At 36.1% G+C, this 20,324-nt stretch overlaps 1 protein-coding gene across 1 annotated transcript in view; it reads left to right on the forward strand.

The window, feature by feature from the left end:
* Positions 1–20,324, forward strand: part of LOC101894428 (hemicentin-2) — a 211,386-nt gene that overhangs the window by 166,163 nt on the left and 24,899 nt on the right. The window contains exon 5 of the mRNA XM_059118334.1: positions 12,094–12,302. Coding sequence (XP_058974317.1) covers positions 12,094–12,302 — 209 coding nt within the window. The remainder of the gene's footprint in view (positions 1–12,093; positions 12,303–20,324) is intronic.

Raw genomic sequence — 20,324 nt, forward strand, 5'->3', positions numbered from 1 at the left:
TGGAGTGGGCCGATATTGTCCGTTTTCTCGCCTAACCTTGTACTGATGCAAATATTAGGATTTTTCAAAGTTGAAGTAAAATCGGATCCTTTCTGCACCGTAAAATATTTTTTTGAACATTTTGACCTTTTGTAGGAAGGTACCAGAAGGAGTGGACCGATATTGTCCATTTTCGCACCTTACCTAGCACTGATGAAAATATTAGGATTCGCAAAGTTGGAGCAAAATCGGACTATCTTTTCTCTTTCTGGCAATAAATTATTTCCTCTGAAAATTTTGACAGTTTGTGTAGGATGTACCGGAGGGAATGGACCAATAATGCCCATATCCGAACTCGATCTAAGTTTAAAAATAATATTACGATGTACCAAGTTTGGATCAAATCGAATACACCGTTCGAGATTTATCTTGCGTACCAGCCAGCCAGCCAGACAGACAGACGACGGACGGACGGACATCGCTAGATAGATTCCAAATGTCCTGAAACGGATTTGGTCCAAAGAGACCTATGGTCTAAAACCGTTATTTCGATGAGACACGTTTTGGCCGCATCAAATGATATATACTCTCTGTACCCATATGGCTGAGGGTATAAAAATCAAACGTCAGAATTATGCTTCAACAAATAATTATAAACCAGTAAGGAAAGCTCAAAAGTCGGGCGGGGCCGACTATATGATACCCTACACCACTATGCATATTTAGTAGAGCTCTCGTAAAAAGGTTCATACAGGGCATTTCAGAGCTCTATGAGATATTTGGTACAAAATCAAAATCTATCTAATTCTATCGTGCATTTTACGAACTATAGCTATCTCTGAACCGGGTTTCTCCAAATTTTACGTATTAGCTTCTAGACTGAATTCGGTCTTATGTACGAAAATTCAGGTGATTTGGGCTGATATTGACCATTTAGTGCACATTTAACCCTAAATCGGATGAAGATATATATGGGAGCTATATCCAAATCTGAACCGATTTCGATAAAATTTAAAACAGCTATTCCTGTGCTCCATCTAATACCTGGTACCAAATATCCCGGTTGTGGAGTGAATATTACGAATGTATGGGACTAAAACACTAAATTGGATGAAACATATATATGGTTGCTACATCTATATCTGAACCAATTTTCACTAAATTTGACATACTTGTTTCTAGGCTGAATTTGGTCCGATGTACTAAAATTCAGTCCATTTGGACTTATATCGGCCATTTGGTGCACAATTAACCCGAAATCGGATGAAGATATATATGGGAGCTATATCCAAATCTGAACCGATTTCGATAAAATTACAAACAGCTATTTCTGGGTTGTATCTTATATCTGGTACCAAATATCATTCTTGTGGAGTGCATATTACGAATGTGAGAGGCTTAAACACCAAATCGGATAAAACATATATATGGGAGCTATAGCTGTTTCTGAACCGATTTTCTCCAAATTTGTTGTATTTGCTTTAAGGCTAATCTCGGTCACATGTGCCAAAATTCGGGCCATTTGGGCTGATATTGGCCATTTGGTGGTCAATTAACCCGAATTCGGATGAAGATATATATGGGAGCTATATCCAAATCTGAACCGATTTCGATAAAATTTAAAACAGCTATTTCTGTGCTCCATCTAATACCTGGTACCAAATATCACGGTTGTGGAGTGCATAGTAGGAATGTGAGGGACTTAAAGGTCAAATCGGATGAAAGATATATATGGGAGCTATAGTTATATCTGAACCGATTTTCTCCAAATTTGATATACTTGCTTCTAGGCCGAACTCGGTTGGGTGTCCCAAAATTCAGGTAATTTGGACTGATAGTGGACATTTGGTGCTCATTTAACCCGAAATCGGATGAAGATATATATGGGAGCTATATCTAAATTTGATCCGATTCTCACCAATTTCAATAGGGTTCGTCCTTGGGCCAAAAAAATATTGTTTGGAAAATTTCATCTCAATCGGATAATAAATGCGACCTGCATTTTGTTCACAAGAATACATGGACAGACGGACGGACGGACGGACAGACGGACGGACAGACGGACGGACATGCATAAATCGACTCAGAAAGTGATTCTATGGAGGTTCTCAAAAGTAACTATGGGTCTATCTCGTTTCCTTCTCCATGTTACAAACAAATGCACAAAGACATAATACCCTTACCACTATGTGGTGTAGGGTATAAAAATCACAATTAAAAGACTAAGAGATTTTTTTTAATATCCTCGATTATATTTCGAAAAGTTCTCGAAAAGATAACGGAGCTACGTAGTATTCTCTTAGTCTTTGAAAAATAATTAACAATTTAAGTACTTATTATACTCAAAAATATTCCCAAACAATTTCAAAACCCTCTCACCGCCATGTCGTAGCAATTTCAATCTCCTATTACAATAATAACCCAACTGGTACTTAGAAAACGTATTTTTTCGGTTTAAAGGAATTCACACAAACTCCCTCCCTTCTCTCGGGTAAGACCAATATCATAACCGTAACACCCATAAAAGACATTTTGTTGCAAAAAAATGCTTTCAACACCACCCAAGGTGTTAAACGATAATGACTTTTTAGAATTTGATGACAATGGGATACGATAGAAGAATAAAACCTATCCTAACGAAGTAAAGTCAGAACAATTTGCCGAAGAAAAGCCAAATTACTACGGATAATGGTTATGGTCACATATTCCCATATGTATGAAAGCTAAATTTGGCAAATATTGGGATATGGATAGAAAGAAGGGATTTTTTCGGTTTAAATGTTTGTTTTTCCTTTTTCTCCTTCTGCTACCTTCTGAAGTTGTATAGCAACAAAAAAAAAAAAAAAAAAAAAATGTAAATATCAAATAATCTTTCCAAAATTATATCGATGCGATCAAAAAGCTAAGATAAAATTAATGAATTCTTATGTGCGAAATGCGTGTAAATTGCTTGTTGTATTGTTGCTGGGCTTTTTTATAGCTTGTGTCTTCTCTTTTGCATAAACTGTGACGTTTGATTTTTTGTATCAAAAAACCAGTAAGGAAAATTAAAATGTATGTCAGTCCGTCTGTCCATGTATTTTTGTGGACAAAATGCAGGTCGCATTTATTATCCGTTTGAGATGAGATTTTCCAAACAAAATTTCTTGGCCCAAGGACGAACCCTATTGAAACTGGTGAGAATCGGTACAAAATTTAGATATAGCTCCCATATACATTTTCCATCGATTTCGGGTTAATTGTGCAGTAAATTGCCAATATCAGTCCAAATGTCAGTCTAGAAGCAAGTACATCAAATTTGAAGAAAATCGATTCAGATATAGCCATAGCTACCATATATTGTTACCGTGACACTGGTAGCGTAGCCCGACGTGAAGGAAGTGGACGGAAGAAAACAGCAACATCAGCAGAAATGGTTCGAAAATTAAAGAAGCGACTTGATCGAAACCCGCGTCGAAGTGGCCGAAAATGCTGGTGAGCTGAACAAATCGCAATATTCCATTCGGCAAATATTGAAAAATGAGCTCGGGGCAAAGCCATTGAAATTCCAAAAAATGCAAGAACTTACAACGCAACAGAAAGAAAATAAACTGAAAAGAGCTAAGGAGTTACTTCGCTTGGCCGAAAGTGGTGAACTGCCGAATTTGGTTTTCTCCGATGAGAAAACATTCGTTGTCCAGCAGTTTTAAACAAACAAAATGATCGTGTTTACTTGCCAAAGAGGTTAGCTGAAAATAGGCACCTTCGGTTGGCCATCAGAACTCAAGCGCCGGCCATGGTGATGGTGTGGGCCGCCATAACAGCCTATGGTCGCTCTCCGCTCGTATTCATCCACAGTTGCATCAGAGTAAATGTAGAATATTATCGCGAAAATAAGCCTTAGGCCTTTGAGCATGCAAACATTTTGGCCGAAGACCTTGGACATTCCAATAGGACTCAGCACCATAGCACTCAGCATGCTCAAGCCAAGAATCCTCGCTTCATTTCCAACGCACAATGGTCACCAAAATCTCCGGATACCAATCCGTTGGACTATTGTGTCTGGAGTATTTCGGAAAGCAAGGTTGGTACTAAGAAATACCAAAGTGTCTATCACCTCAAACAAGCCCTTCGGTGGGAATGGGCCAAAATACCGCAGAGCAAATTTCGGGCAGCGTGTGATGGTTTCATTGGCCCTTTGAAGCCCATAATTCGTGCCAAAGGTGACCAATTCAAGCAAATTAAAAAATTTGATGCTATTTCCGACATTTTTTTGCTTTCATTCAATAAAATTAAAAAAAAATGTAAAAAGGTTTGCGTTTGACTTTGTTGCAGTTTTTTATCTCACCTTGTATACCTTTGATATACATCTTCAACCGATTTTAGGGTTATTGTCCACCATATACATCAGCCCAAATTGTATAATTTTTTTTCTTGTTCAACCGAATTTGTCCACTTGGTGAAACTTCGTCCAGATATCTATTGCTCCAGTAAATAATTTTATGCTCTCCACCATTGTATGGAGGGTATATCAGGTTTGTCATTCCGTTTGTAACACCTCGAAATATACATTTTTAGACCCCACAAAATATATATATTCTTGGTCAGCATGAAATTCTATGTCGATTTAGCGATGACCGTCCATCTGTACATCCGTGGAAATCGCTCTAGCTTCCGAATGAAATAAAGTAGGTTGATAAAATTTTACACAAATATGTTCTATGTCTGGAGGACTTTTGGTATTGAAACGGTGTCATGTAGGTCCACGTTTTGGTATAGCCCCCATATAATGGTACATCCCCTTTTTCGGCATTTTGGTGATTTAAGCGTTACTATTCAATCGGAAATTTGGTATTTGTAGCTCGTAATGGATAGTGCAGCCTAAGACAGAAAATTGTCTGTGCAGGTTCACGTCTTCGTATGGCCCCCATATAACGGTACCTCCCTATATTCGGTATTTTGGTGGTCTTAGCTACATTATTCACCGATTTTGTTTAAGTTTCGCATTTGAATATTTCAATGCTTTTCGACAAAAGTTTTCTATTCAGGTCCACGTCGTCGTATAGACCCTACTATTTCTTCGGTTTTTTTTTTTTAATTGCCAAATTCCTTGCACGTGGTGGAGGGTATTCAAAGATCGGCCCGGCAGAACTTACAGCTTTTTTACTTTTACTTTTTTACTTTTTTATCCTTATCGAAGTCATATCATGTACTATACTAGAGGTGCAAAAGCCTCAGTCAAATTTGTTAAAAACCGATTCAGAGTTGAAAATATTTTCGAAATTACGAATATTCCAAAGCCATGATACGCATTCAAATAAAAGTCATAGTTGGTATGATCTGCTTCACATAAATTCCCAGGATAGACTTTTTTGTTACGGGAGCTCTTCTAAGCACGCATAGTGATGTAGGGTATCATATAGTCGGCCCCACCTGGCTTTTCACCTTTCCTTACTGGTTTTAATTTAATTCAAAGCTAGTTTTGTACCAAAAAATTCGACGAATTTGAAATGAAGTTAGAAATCCCAAGTCCATATAATTTATAATGTATAGGCCAATAATAGTTTATAATTAAATTACCTGTTGATACTACGGCATGTTTTCATTAAAAAATACGTAAAAAGAAGGTATTTACACACATTGTGATTTAAATATTGATATTTTTTCATACTTCAAAGCTTTTTTGGTCTCCATAGGAAATGCTTTCTACATACAAATATATAGCCAAATTCCGTGAATATTTGTATGCTTGGCATACAAATTATTCCCAACTTATTTATACAATGTTATTTCGCGTCTCCGATTTTATTTGATTCTAACCAAAATGCCTAACTTAAGACAGAAAATAAACTAAGTGTTAATTTCTTGCTACTATTTCGTATTTCATGGGGCGGGAGGGGAGGATGAGACACATATATTGGCAACATTTTAATTTTCCGTAGAGCTATACATATATAGAAGAAGAGGACTTCTCTTTGCATTGTATATGCAAAAGACGACAGCACATTTTTGGGTCCCCAGCGTGTTGTTTTGTTTTCTTGTTGACACTTGTTCTACACATCGAGGGTGTGTGAGTGTGTGTGTGTTGGTGTGAAATGCCTAAGCCTAAATATCTTATGTAAATATTATGATTTCCGCTTTAGTTAGATATGTAAATAAATATGTTTATTGTTACAAGCAAGAATTAAGGGCAAATTTTTTTTTAAATTTTGTGTGATATGAGATGATGCAAAATTTTGGTTATTATACAGAGGTTAGGCTTGAAAAATACAAATAATAGAATATGTGCATATCTTGGTTCCGCTGTGATATTTTTTTAACTTTTGAACAGGAAAAGGTATATTCATAATTTTTATTTTATAAAAATTAGTGATAAGTAGCCGTTGAAGAATTGAAGGTCAACAGCTATTCTTTTCGATATAATCAGAGTTTTTGATATTTTTGTAAAAACAGAAAAAGACCAAAGCCGTCCTGGGCGGACGATATGTAATCCTACACCACTTTGTGTATTTCGTAGAAAAAAGTTTACATTGGAAATTTATGTGAAGTAGATCAAACCAATATTGAACCTTGTTTGAATAGTAACATGGTTTTTTGGGGTAGTTACAATAAATTTGACGGAGGCTTTTGTACCTCTACTTCCAAATAACATTCTTATGACTTCTATAAAGATAATATTAAAATTATTTATTGGAGCAATAGTTATACCGGACAGAGTTTCACCAAATGTAAAAAATCGGCTCAATATAAAAAATCTATCCAATTTGGGCTGATATTATATATGGTGGACAATAAAATCGGATGAATATTTAAATCGAAGGTATGAAAAAATCCTGAACCGATCTCGATTAAATTTGGTAGCATTATTTTTGAGCTTTATCTGATGCCGGGTATTAAATATCATTATTGTGGAGTGAATATTACGCATGTGAGGGACTTAAACACCAAATCGAATGAAGCATATATATGGGAGATATATCCAAATCTGATCCGAATTTAACAAAATTTTAGGTATTAATTTTTCAGCTATATCTGATATCTTTCACCAAAGATCATTTTTGTGGAGTGCATATTATGCTTGTGAGGAACTTAAACACTAAATCGGATATAATATATATAAATGTGAGCTATAGCTATATCTGAACCGATTTTCACAACTTGAAAACTTGAAAAACTGCAACAAACGCATACTCCATAATTTTTATTTATTTGTTTAATTATATTGGATGAAAGCAACAAATGTCGGATATAGCATCAAATTTTAGAATAAGTTTAGATTTGTTTAAATTGGTCACCTTTTGCGCGAATTATGGTCTTCAAACGGCCAATGAAACCGTCACACACTCCACGAATGTTGCTCTGCGATATTTTGGCCCAATTCCGGCAAAGCCCTTGATTGAAGTGTTCGACACTTTGGCATGTTTTAGTGCCAAACGTGCCTTCCAAAATACTCAAGACACAATAGTCCAACGAATTGGTATCCCGAGATTTTGGTGGTCATTGTGCGCTGGAAATAAAGCAAGGAACCTTTAACCTTTGTAATCTTTCTCGGTGTGCTGAGCGCGATGGTACTGAGACCTATTGGAATGTCCAAGGTCTGCGGCCAAAATGTTTGCGTGCCCAAGGCCTCCAGAATATTTTCGGGATAATAGTCGGCATTTATTCTGATGCCAAGGTCGATTAATAGGAGCGGAGAGGGACCATCGGCTTTTATGGCGGCCCAAACCATCACCATGACCGGCGCTTGAGTTCTGGTGGCCAACCGAAGGTGCACATTTTCAGCTGACCTCTATGGCAAGCAAACACGATAATTTGATTTGTTTACAAACTGCTGGACAACAATTTTTTTTCATCGGAGAAAAACAAACTCGGCAGTTCACCACTTTCGGCTAAGCGAAGTAACTCCTTAGCTCTCTTCAATTTATTTCGTTTCTTGCAGTTGTCATAACTCACTCCATTTGGGCTGATATTAGTCAGTTGGTGCTCAATAAACCTGATATTGAATAAATATATATGGGAGCTTTATCCAAATCTAAGTCGATCTCGATAAAATTTGACAGAGGTATTTCTGGGCTTTATCTGATATCTGGTACAAATATCAATCACGTTGAGTGTGTATTGTGAGGACTTAAACACTAAATTGGATGAAACATATATATGGGAGCTTTGGCTATATCTGAACCCATTTTCACCAAAATTGTGTAAAGCTTAATTCCGTCGAAAGTGCCAAAATTCAGACCATTTGGGCTGATATTAGCCATTTGGTGCACAATAAACCTAATATAGGAAATATATATGGAAGCTATATCCGAATCTGAACCCATCTCGGTAAAAATTGGCATACTTACTTTCGAGCGGTATCTGATGCCTGGTACCCAATATCATTCATGTGGAGTGCATATTTCACATGTGAGGGACTTAAAACCCCAAATCGAATGAAACATATGTATGGGTGCTGTAGGTATATCTTAGATGAATTTCTCCAAATTTAATGAATTTTCTTTAAGACAAAATTCAGCTCATTTGGACTAATATTGGCCATTTTGTGCACTAAATTTGAGACGACTCTCACCAATTTCGATATGTATCGTCCTTGGGCCAATCAAATATTTTTTTTTGGAAATTTTCATCTCAATCTAATAATAAACGCAACCTGCATTTTGATCACAAAAATACATGGACAGATGGACGGACATATGACAAAGATATGATACCCTTTTTTCGTTGTGGTGTAGGGTATAAATAGTCGTTGAACCTATAAAGCATTTCTGGAGATAATTGCTCCTGACACTGATATTAAATTTGGCTACGTAGACTTATCATAGAAAGTCCGTTCCTACATATTCCCTTCCAGACTCTAAGTCCTCCAAAAAGACTCGGTTCGTCGGTAAGATATTGGTTCTAACATCGTCTCTATCTCCTCTCTAGACACCTTGGCCTTCACAGCGAATATAAAGTCAAATTGGCTTTCAGGCTATCGACAAATTAAGTGTAGACTTCAATTTTCTCTCAATTCGTCAATATAACCTTTTAGAACTTCTCCAAAAACGTCTCCTTGGCCCAGAAATTTTCACATTGTTGTCTTAGAACACCCCATTTTCCATAATGTATTCCATCGACATTTTTTCTCTTCACTACTAATTGAAGTGAACTAAATTGAATATTCTTTCATCTTCTACTTTTCTAATTTTGCCGAAAGCAATCATTCGACTTGCATCTTATGTTTATTGTAATCAAATAACTATGCCATCTATATCTCTCGACATAGTCCCATATTCATTTATGTGTGTGTGTGTGTGTGTCTAGATATGTGTGAGTTCATTCCAGATGATGTTTCCTTTCCAATTTGGCTTATGCCAACATTATCTCCCTTCCACCCCTACACATATACACACATACTACCTAAATGAAGCAGCCGTAATGTCATTTCCCACATATTGTTGTCAACAAATTTTCGAACGTGTTGTTACCATTATTACGTGTGATACGTGATGTTGATGACTTTCTTCTTGCCATGCCATTATGTGGTAAAGTAGGAATAGCAAAAAAATTCTACTCTTCAGAAAAAAAAACTTATCTGACTTCGTGTTTGTAACAGTTTTCTTTTTTTAGTTTTTTACATTGTTAAATTAGTTTGACCCTTTTATGTGTTTTGACAAATATTATATACTAGCTGGCCCGGTCCGCGTTGCCGGCCCGTAGTTTTTGTCTATTATGCATATATTCCCAAGCATAATTATTCACAGATATGACTGATATAAGTGTTCACGTACAGGTCGATTTAAAGTGTTTTAAAATACCTGTACCCATTTTTAACCAGTGGGCTTCAATATTTAAACCGTGGGCTTCAACTGTGTGGATGTGCTATACAAATCTATTAAAAAGTATATATCAATCTTATCGCCATATAAGGGATCAAATTAATTTTTAATATGGTAAAAATCGTAGCAAAATCTTCCAGTCAAATGAGCAGTAATTTGGAATTTGCTGTATTTTGTATACTACATAATTGAGGGCTGAATGATTTAAGAATAGCCAAAGTTAATTACTTTTTTAAACCCATTAGCAACTTAGATTGTGCATTAGAGTCCTCATAAGTCCCCCTAACCATGTCAGTCTGTTTGTCCGCCAAAAGGTGGACTTGAGAGGGTATTATAACATGGATAAAAATTCTAAAATTTGTAGATATGTTGAAATTTTAGTGTAAGATTTTCACACCCCTAATACGCATTATTAGCCAAATTCTTTGAAATGTGGTTAAATTAGGAGGTACCTTCTTTATATGGGCACTACTCCGAAACATCGACCTACATTGAAAACTTTCTTCTACCCCTTATAATCCAAGATGACAAATAGAGGCTAAATCAAAAATATAGCAGAACAATATAGCATGTCATAGCATTTCGCGTGATTTAAATAAGTAAAAATAGTTTTATCCACCTCATAATTGAGGGCAGAATGATATGATGGGAATTAATTTTATTTGCCATTTAAATTGTAAGTTGGAGACCCCTTAAAGTCCATATTTTCATCATAGGATAATTCAATGATGATTAAACAAATATTCGGTCCCGTGCTACTTTCTTATATTTGTAATTTGTTCATGTTTCCACAATTTATTTCATATGGATGCACATCCCAAATCTACGTTCCCGACCAATATTCTCTTGGGGGTTAAAAATTCAATAGAATACAAAATTTTCTTTTCTGACCACACATTAGATGTGAAAGTGGACTTGGGGATACTTCAATGTGGGGACTTTACTTAAATAAATTCCTATGTGGCAATTATCTGTATGATGGTTCCCTACCCCAGGGTGGCATAAATAAAATTTTTTAGCCAAATCAATTGATGAATGTGGTCAATACCAATATGGGCCCTACTCTGAAAATTTCAAATTTTATGCGAAGAGGTTATCTACCCCCTTAGAAACAAAAATGTCAAATAAGGGCCAAAAAATGAAAAAAGTGACCGGCCAAGACCCCAAAAATAACTTAAATCATAGATGGTTATATAAATATGAAATCGGGTTGTTCCCTTATCCATGAGTTATGATCGATATAAAGACCTGCAAAAGTGATTTTAGGTATTTTGAATGTTTGGGAAGAATTTCTGGAAGGATATAAAACCTTTTCTTACTAAAAGTCCCATTCGCTCTACTATTTTGCACCTTTTATTTCAATATTGGTATATTACTTATTATTCTCCCAAAGAATTTTGCATTTTGAGCTCTCATTGGACGGATCATTGTCACGCTTTGAAATGAGCCCCATTAAGCTTTTTCGGTCATTTTTGTTTGTTTAAACGTGTTCGCATCTTCCAGCTAACCCACGATGTAGGCCCTGGAGTTGAAATGTAGATGTCAGTTAACATCCTATTTCGCACTTATTCAATTTTTTTAGTGAAAAATTATTCTTTATTTTGTTCACAAAAAAAAATTGACGAAAAAAGAATAACAAATTGAAAAAGTCTTCAACTTTTTCGCTGATTTTTTACAGCAAATGTTTTAAGATCCTTCCTTACAAAGTTTGTCAATAGAATGTACTATTACTTTAAAATTCGATTCCATTGAAAATGTTTTTTTTTTTTTGATTTTTGCAATGAGATCTCTTTTTCATGATTTTTCAGCGATTTAGAAAAAGTAATTATCTTTTAACTTTGGTGTGACCGCGTTAAATTATTTCGATATCATCTATTCCGCTTCGCCACCACATAATTCGCTACTACACTTCCATGTAACCCGCCATCAATTTCAGTTCTCAAGAAATCAAGTCAATTAAATAAATTGGTATAAATATTCGAATTCAAAAATAAAATATAAAAAAACACTACAAATGTACATTAGAAAAAAGTAAGTCAAAATGGAAAAAAATCATGCAAAATAAAACATTACTATTGTACATTTGAAAAGTCAAAATGAAAATGTTAATATATCACATTTTTACGCGATTTTTTTTTGGATATTATCCTTTTCGGAGAGTAGACAACTCCGAATTTGTGTGAATCGTTAAAATTAATCCAGCGGTTCTTAAGTTATAAGCGTAGTAACTAACACAACTTACATTTATATATATATATAGATTCCCACATTTAGATTTTCAATTTTCTTTTATATTTTCATATCTTCTTTGCAGTTCCTCGTACCGAAATTCTGGGTGATCCCGATCGTTATGTCAAAGCTGGAAGCACTGTAATTTTGCGATGCATTGTTCGTGGCGCATTGGAGCCACCCACATTTATAATGTGGTATCATGGCTCGGAACAAATATCCGCTGAATCGAGACGACATAAAACACAAGTTGATCGACATTTGCCAGAAGTGGAGGGAGATGCTCACAGTACGGTAAGTAAAACTGGCAGGAACAAAATTAATATTTAAATAATAAATGAATTGAGCGAATACATTATGGCAACAATCATACGCACCAGGGTTCCAAATTAGAGATCAAAATGGGATTGGGATGGTAATATAAAACTGTCGAAGAAGGGAAGCTCAATGGACGGCCAAATGTTCTTGGTCTCTTTAAATAAGTTAGAAACTTGCTAGTATCCACAGGCAAGCTGGAGAGTAAGGGAGTATCCATAGACGAGCTAAAAGACAGGCAGTCTGAAAAACGATCTGAGTCTCTTTAGAGAAGCTGAATGCCAGGGAATGTCTATAGACGAACTGAAAGCCAAAAGAGGCTTTATAGAAGAGCTGTATGACGAGAGAGACTTCATAGACGAGCTGAGGGCCCCGACAGGGAATCTCTATATATGCGCTGAAGTCCAGGGAGTCTCTATAGACGAGCTGAAGGCCAGGGTGTCTCTGTAGACGAGCTGGAATGCCAGGGAGTCTCTATAGACGAGCTGGATGGCCAGGAAGTCTCTGTAGAGGAGCTGGATGTCCAGGGAGTCTCTATAGACGAGCTGGATGGCCAGGGAGTCTCTATAGACGAGCTGAAGGCCAGGGAGTCTCTATAGACGAGCTGGAATGCTAGGGAGTCTCTATACACGAGCTGGATGGCCAGGGAGTCTCTATAGACAGGCCTGGATGACCAGGGAGTCTCTATAGACGGTCTGGATGACCAGGGAGTCTCTATAGACGAGCTGGAGGGCCAGGGAGTCTCTATAGACGAGCTGGATGGCTAGGGAGTCTCTATAGACGAGCTGGATGACCAGGGAGTCTCTATAGACGAGCTGGATGGCCAGGGAGTCTCTATAGATGAACTGGAGGCTAGAATGACTACGGACGAGCTGGATTCTTCAGAATCTCTATAGACCACCTGGATGCCTGAGAGTCTCTATATAGACGACTGGGAAGCCTGAGAATCTCTATAGATGAACTGGAGGCCTGAGAACCTCTATGGACGAGCAGGATATAGACGAGCTGAAACGTCTTCATAGATGTGCTGAAGGTCCACCGAGTCTCAGCGAGCCCATTGAGTCCCTTCACCGACCAGTTGAAGGGTTAGATCGTCTTTATTGACAAGCTGATAATGGAGGTAATCGAGATGTCTTCATAGACGAGCCGATGAAAAGGTCATCAGGACGACTTCATGGACGAGCTGATGACATGGGGTCAGCAGAAATTCTTCATAGACGAGCTGGTGACATCGGGTCAGCAGGAAGTCTTCTTAGACGAGCTGGTGACATCGGGTCAGCAGGAAGTCTTCATAGACGAGCTGGTGACATCGGGTCAGCAGGAAGTCTTCATAGACGAGCTGGTGACATCAGGACGTTTTCATAGACGAGCTGGTGACATCAGGTCATCAGGACGTCTTCGTAGACGAGCTGGTGACATCAGGTCATCAGGACGTCTTCGTAGACGAGGTGGTGGCATCAGGTCATCAGGACGTTTTCATGGACGAGCTGGTGACATTAGGTCATCAGGACGTCTTCATAGACGAGCTGATGATTATGCACATCCGGACGTCTTCATAGTTGTCGATGATGATGATGCTGATCAGATCGTCTTCGTAATTGTGGATGATGATGTTGCTCATCAGGATGTCCTCATATATGAGCTGATGATGATGCTTGTCTTCATAGACTAAAGGAAGTTCCGGTCACCTTCATAAAAGCGGAAGGTCGTCAGATCACATATTGTTTTTTCATTTCGCTTATAACTTTATCTCCAAAGGTGTCTCCTGGTCCTTCGGCTCATAGATTAGAGATTCTACGGCGTCTCAGCTTCTCTACAAAAGACTCTATGCCATTATCTCGTCTCCTCCTCGTCTATTGACCCTCCATTTACGCCGATAAATTTCGATATTTTATTAAATCTTTCAAATAAACTGCAAACGACATCTGAGCAGAACAGTGACACTGACAGCAACACAATCTATTGCAAAATAGCAAATACCACAACAACAATAACAATAGCAACAGCTACACCCAAAAACGCAAACATAGTCAAATGACAACTTACAAATACAAACACTTTGACATTATCAACGACACCGCAACGACACAATTGTAACTGTCAGATATATCGCGCTAACACGGAAATGGATGAGAAAGACGAGAGGGCGGAGTGGTGTCACCATCAACTTCGGAATACGATCCATAGCAAAAATGTTAACTAGCGTCAATAAAAAACGAATCGGAAACATGACAGAAACAATTCACGAAAAATTGTTGTTCTGTGGAAAAGAGGGGAATGAGAATAGAAGAAGACGGGAGGAAGAACGAAAACGAGAAACACTTAAGTGAACGAGAATTGTGAATTCATGTGAAACCAGAGACAAATCAAAAAAATTGTACACGTCGAGGAAATTGTTTATATGGATAGTCAAACATTAAATCAATACACTTTTCATTTGGTGATGTGATGTTGGAGAGTACAGTGGGTGGGTGGCTGGCTAGGTGGTGCTTTGGTAAGTGGTCCAGGGTAACAAAACAAAAAACCGCAACAAATGCCGTTTTTTGTACTTGAGACGAAACTTAAAACAATTTTTCCTGTTGTATAGGAAATAAAGATACAAAGTATGTGATAAAATATTGAAAAACAAAAGTTTTTTTTATGCTCCCTCGAAAAATATGGAGAAGCTTGTTTGAAATATTTAGCGCAGTATAGGTTCAGAATCTCAATATATTTTTAGGAAAAATGTTTATCTCTTCTGAAAAGACGTTTAGATCAATGCTTTTCGGCCCACAGAGCATTTATGTAAATATGATTTTTGTAATGGCTTTGGTCTGAGTTAATCTCTGCTGATCCGAAATCTTACTACTCAGCTCGTTATTTCAAGGACCTTATCCAAAAGATGTGACTCAGTTTATTTGCAAGATTTTCTGTTTGAAGTTTAAATGAACTGGGAAATTAAGATACCCCTTAAATGCGTAACATATATATTTATAACAAGTAAACATTGGCTATAGTCATGTGGTGCCCATCATGTGATACCTACAGCATTTTGGAAGCCCCCTTATGTCCAAATTTCGTTTTTAAAATAATGTCATAGAGCCCTGCCAAGATGTTATCCTTAGATTTTTAATCGGAGGAATTTGCCATATATTAACGCACTATGTCGTGTTGTTAAGTATTCAAATCAATTTTATACGAAAATATTGGTCCATTTTACAGTTTAATAGAATCCAATGACCATCCAAAATGCCGGACTTCTTGCCTGTCCTTAACTCTCTTCTTATGCAAAATTCCATGCCGATTGGTTTTCAATTGCGACCTGTAGAGCGACTTCAAAATCAGTAAAATTTTTTATTTATTTTTTTGGTTCATTTGAACCCATAAATATACATCTTCAAAACCAGTGTGCTTTAGTTCTGGCTCTGACGTGTATAAAATATCCTCATCACATAGTGTTGCAAGGTGTAGAAAAACTTTAGGAATTGCAAATTTCATGATTGTAAGACAAAGTAAAAGAAATCGCTTGCGATAAAAAATAGCACAAAAATTTACAAAAAATATTAACTTCTTTATTTGCATATTCTTACGCGATTTTATCCTTCTCTGGCAAGGGACTATTCCGAATTAATGAGTATTGTGAAAATCAGTTTAGATGTTCTTGATTTATAAGCGGAAAAAGTAAGACCGTACAACATGGTTTTGCCACGCCTTGGTTCATAATTGTGGCCTGTTGAGCAACAAAAAAAAAAAAAAAAAAAAAAATTCAGAACAATTTTCTATTTTTAGTCCATTTTAACCTCTTACAAAATACGTCCTGTTTTTTAGTGCTTTTTCAGTTAAAATGTCCAAAAAATATGATATTATATCCATGATAAGAGTATTCTTCAAAAATCCACACCTATGGCTTTGATAGTAGTTGGAAAAATCCTCGTCTATGACCTTGATAGTAGTTGAAAAAATATTCTTAAAAAATCCATGCCTATGGTCTTGATAGTAGTAGGAAAAATCCACGTCTATGACCTTGATAGTAGTTGAAAGATTATTCTTAAAAAATCCAGACCTATGGCCTTGATAGTAGTAGGAAAAATCCACGTCTATGACCTTGATAGTAGTTGAAAAAAAAAATATTCTTAAAAAATCCACGCCTATGGCCTTGATGGTCCTTAAAAAAATATTCTTTAAAAGTCCGCGCCTATGGCCTTGATAGTTGTTGAAAAATATTCTTTAAAAATCCACGCCGATGGCCTTGATGGTCCTTAAAAAAATTGGTGTTGAAAAAATATTCTTTAAAAGTCCGCGCCTATGGTTTGATTGGGGTTGGAAAAATATTCTTTAAAAGTCCGCGCCTATGGTTTGATTGGGGTTGGAAAAATATTCTTTAAAAGTCCGCGCCTATGGTTTGATTGGGGTTGAAAAAATATTCTTTAAAAAATCCACGTCTATGGTCTTGATTGGGGTTGAAAAAATATTCTTTAAAAATCCACGCATATGGCCTTGAAGTTCCTTAAAATATTGTTATTTTAAAATCCACAGCCACAAAAAAAAATTGTTATAAAAAATCCACGACTATAACTTGGACAAAATATTTTATAAAAAATCCACGACTATAACTTGGACAAAATATTTTATAAAAAATCCACGACTATAGTTTGGATGATCCTTGATAGTAGTTGAAAAAAAAAAATATTCTTAAAAAATCCACGCCTATGGCCTTGATAGTAGTTGGAAAAATCCACGTCTATGACATTGATAGCAGTATTTATAAAAAATCCACGCCTATGCCCATGATAGTTGTTGAAAAAAATATTCTTTAAAAATTCACACTTATGGCCTTGATAGTTGTTGAAAAATATTCTTTAAAAATCCACGCCTATGGCCTTGATGGTCCTTAAAAAAATATTCTTTAAAAGTCCGCGCCTATGGCCTTGATAGTTGTTGAAAAATATTCTTTAAAAATCCACGCCTATGGCCTTGATGGTCCTTAAAAAAATTGGTGTTGAAAAAATATTCTTTAAAAGTCCGCGCCTATGGTTTGATTGGGGTTGGAAAAATATTCTTTAAAAGTCCGCGCCTATGGTTTGATTGGGGTTGGAAAAATATTCTTTAAAAGTCCGCGCCTATGGTTTGATTGGGGTTGAAAAAATATTCTTTAAAAAATCCACGTCTATGGTCTTGATTGGGGTTGAAAAAATATTCTTTAAAAATCCACGCATATGGCCTTGAAGTTCCTTAAAATATTGTTATTTTAAAATCCACAGCCACAAAAAAAAAATTGTTATAAAAAATCCACGACTATAACTTGGACAAAATATTTTATAAAAAATCCACGACTATAGTTTGGATGATCCTTGAACAAATGTTCTATGTTTCTTGAAAACATATTTCAAAAAAAAAAAAAAAAAAAAAAAATCAGGTTTATAACCTTGATGTTTCTTCAAAAAATATTTTATGAAAAATCCACGCCAATAGCTCGGTTGATCCTAGAAGAAATGTTCTTTAAAAGTTAAAGCCTACAGCTGGGATGATCCTTGAAACATATTCTTTAACAAATCCACACCTATAGCTTGAATGATCCTTGAAGAAATGTTCTTTAAGAAATTCAAGCCTATAGCTGGGATGATGCTCGAAAACATATTCTTTAAAAAATCCACGCCTATAGCTTGGAGGATCCTTGAAGAAATGTTATTTAAAAATAAACAGCCTTGAAAAAATATTCCACGCATATGGCCTTGATGGTCCTTGAAAGAATATTCTTTAAAAATCGACGACTATGGCCTTGGTGGTCTTTGAAAAATATATTCCATAAAAAAGTCTTCTTTTATAGCATTGATAGTCTTTAAAATATTATTTTTTAAAGAATCCAAATCCTTAAGCTTGATGACCCTGGACAAACTATTTCTTTTAAAAGTCCAAGTTTATGGTCTGAACGGACAAACTATTTCTTTTAAAAGTCCAAGTTTATGGTCTGAACGGTCCTTCAAATTAATTAATTCGCAATACATTTGCTTGTCTCAAGGATGAATCCTATTGAAAAAAACTCGTAACCGGTTCAGATTTGGGTAATGCTCCCATAAAAATCAAGTTTATACTTATTTAGTACACTAAATATATAATATCTGAACTAATAGAATGGGTACTGCTCCGAATTTTGCCTCGAAGCAAATCTGTCAAATTTGGTGAATATCGCTCCGATATGGCTATAGCTAAAACATACGTTTTTTCATACGATTTGATATTTAAACCCTTCAACGTCGTAAAATTCATAATTCATAATACCGATATTCGGACAGATATATCCGGATGATATTCTGATTTACATATATCTCCCATGGTCTAATTTTGGACCATATCGATTCAAATTGAGCTATAGCTCCATATATATGTTCATTCTCAAATCAAAATATTTTAAGTGTTTAGTAATTTTCTTCCTAATTATTTCCAATACAAAAATGAACTCCCTATTGCTATCACTGAATTCTCCTCCTCCCATTGCCCATCGATTTCCCCAATGGCTAGATATTAAGACCTGTGTCACCACGCCGTGCATGTGCCATGACAGCTAAAAAATGAAAATAAATTGAATTATTACTTCTCCTGACAATTGGGACAACCCCCTATGCATTGGCGCTGTTGTTATTGGTTTATTTGATAAACACAACAAGAGTACACGTGTAGCCGCCAAGGTGTATTAGAAAAGATTATATTTGGTGTTTGAGGAAAAACATAGCTTAGTTTATGGGAATGGGACAAATTTTTGGGTTCGTTTTGTAAGCTAACGTTGCATATCGGGACATGTGTAAAATTATTTGCAGTTATTCGAATGGTCAACACCTCAATTTCCCCCCGAAAATTTTCCCCCATAGTCCGTGTTCCACATTTATTTGCACTTGCTCTGACATGTCCATCTCATTCCGCCCAGAGAAGTAAACATGTACTCGACAAATAAATACGCACCAACACATCTTCATCTGTAGAATAAACTTCAATTCAGGGTATGTGTGGGTCCAATACCCCCTTAAATTGTCTATACATTCGCTCAAGTTTGCAAATATGTAAATATATAATAAAAATGTCCTTTTCGGTGTACTTAACTTATTAAGTACCAATGAAGTCACCTGTGATCTGAGTGGGTGACAGCAGCATTCACTTAAAATGGCGTGAGTGTGCGCGTGTGTTTGTCTATGGACATTGCTTGGACAAATAATGAGAAAGAAGAAAGAAAGAAAATAAATACAACGACTGGCACTCCAGGTACGAAAAAGGGTATGGGGAATATAAAATGATTTGTAATTGTGTTGCGGTCCAAATATTTCAAAATTATACAAAAAGAGTACAAATTTCAGTGAGGAAGTAAAAAGCAATTTATAGTCCATGGAAAATAATTAATTTGCAACATGGTACTATGTAAGTAATATAGAGTATGCTGAATAGAGAACACCTACCGAATAAAATACATGGGAAAAAGGGATTTAGTTCAGCCGTCTGGAATTTTGAAAAACTCCACCAACAGCTACATTTGAAATGTTATTAAGTTCAAAATATCTCTGAAAGAATGAAAAACAGCAAGGAAAGGACAAATTCTTAAAAAAGGTGACTTTATGCTACCTAACACCACTTTGCATATTCTGCAGTTCTATCCATAAGAAATATACTTTGGGAATTTGTTTGATGTATCCAGGGTCTCCATAAAGACCAACTAATGATTGAAATGCCTAATTATATGAATTAATGAGATAATATGAATATAAACCAGTAAAGAAAGTCTTAAAGTCGGGTGGGCCGACTTTATGATACCCTGCACCACTTTGCTAATTTAGTAGAGCTCCACATAACAATTAAAAATTTTTATGGGAGAATTCTATCATACACGCTGTGCTTATATTTATAATTTAAAGTTCAAAAGACTAAATATGCCGAAGCATTTGTATCTTTTAAATTCGGACCTGTATTGTCCATTTGATATATATGGGAGCTATATCCAAATCTGAACCGATCTCGATAAAATATGACAACAATATT

Source organism: Musca domestica, unplaced genomic scaffold (assembly GCF_030504385.1).
Source record: "Musca domestica strain aabys unplaced genomic scaffold, Musca_domestica.polishedcontigs.V.1.1 12, whole genome shotgun sequence".
NCBI classification, from domain to species: Eukaryota; Metazoa; Arthropoda; class Insecta; order Diptera; family Muscidae; genus Musca; species Musca domestica.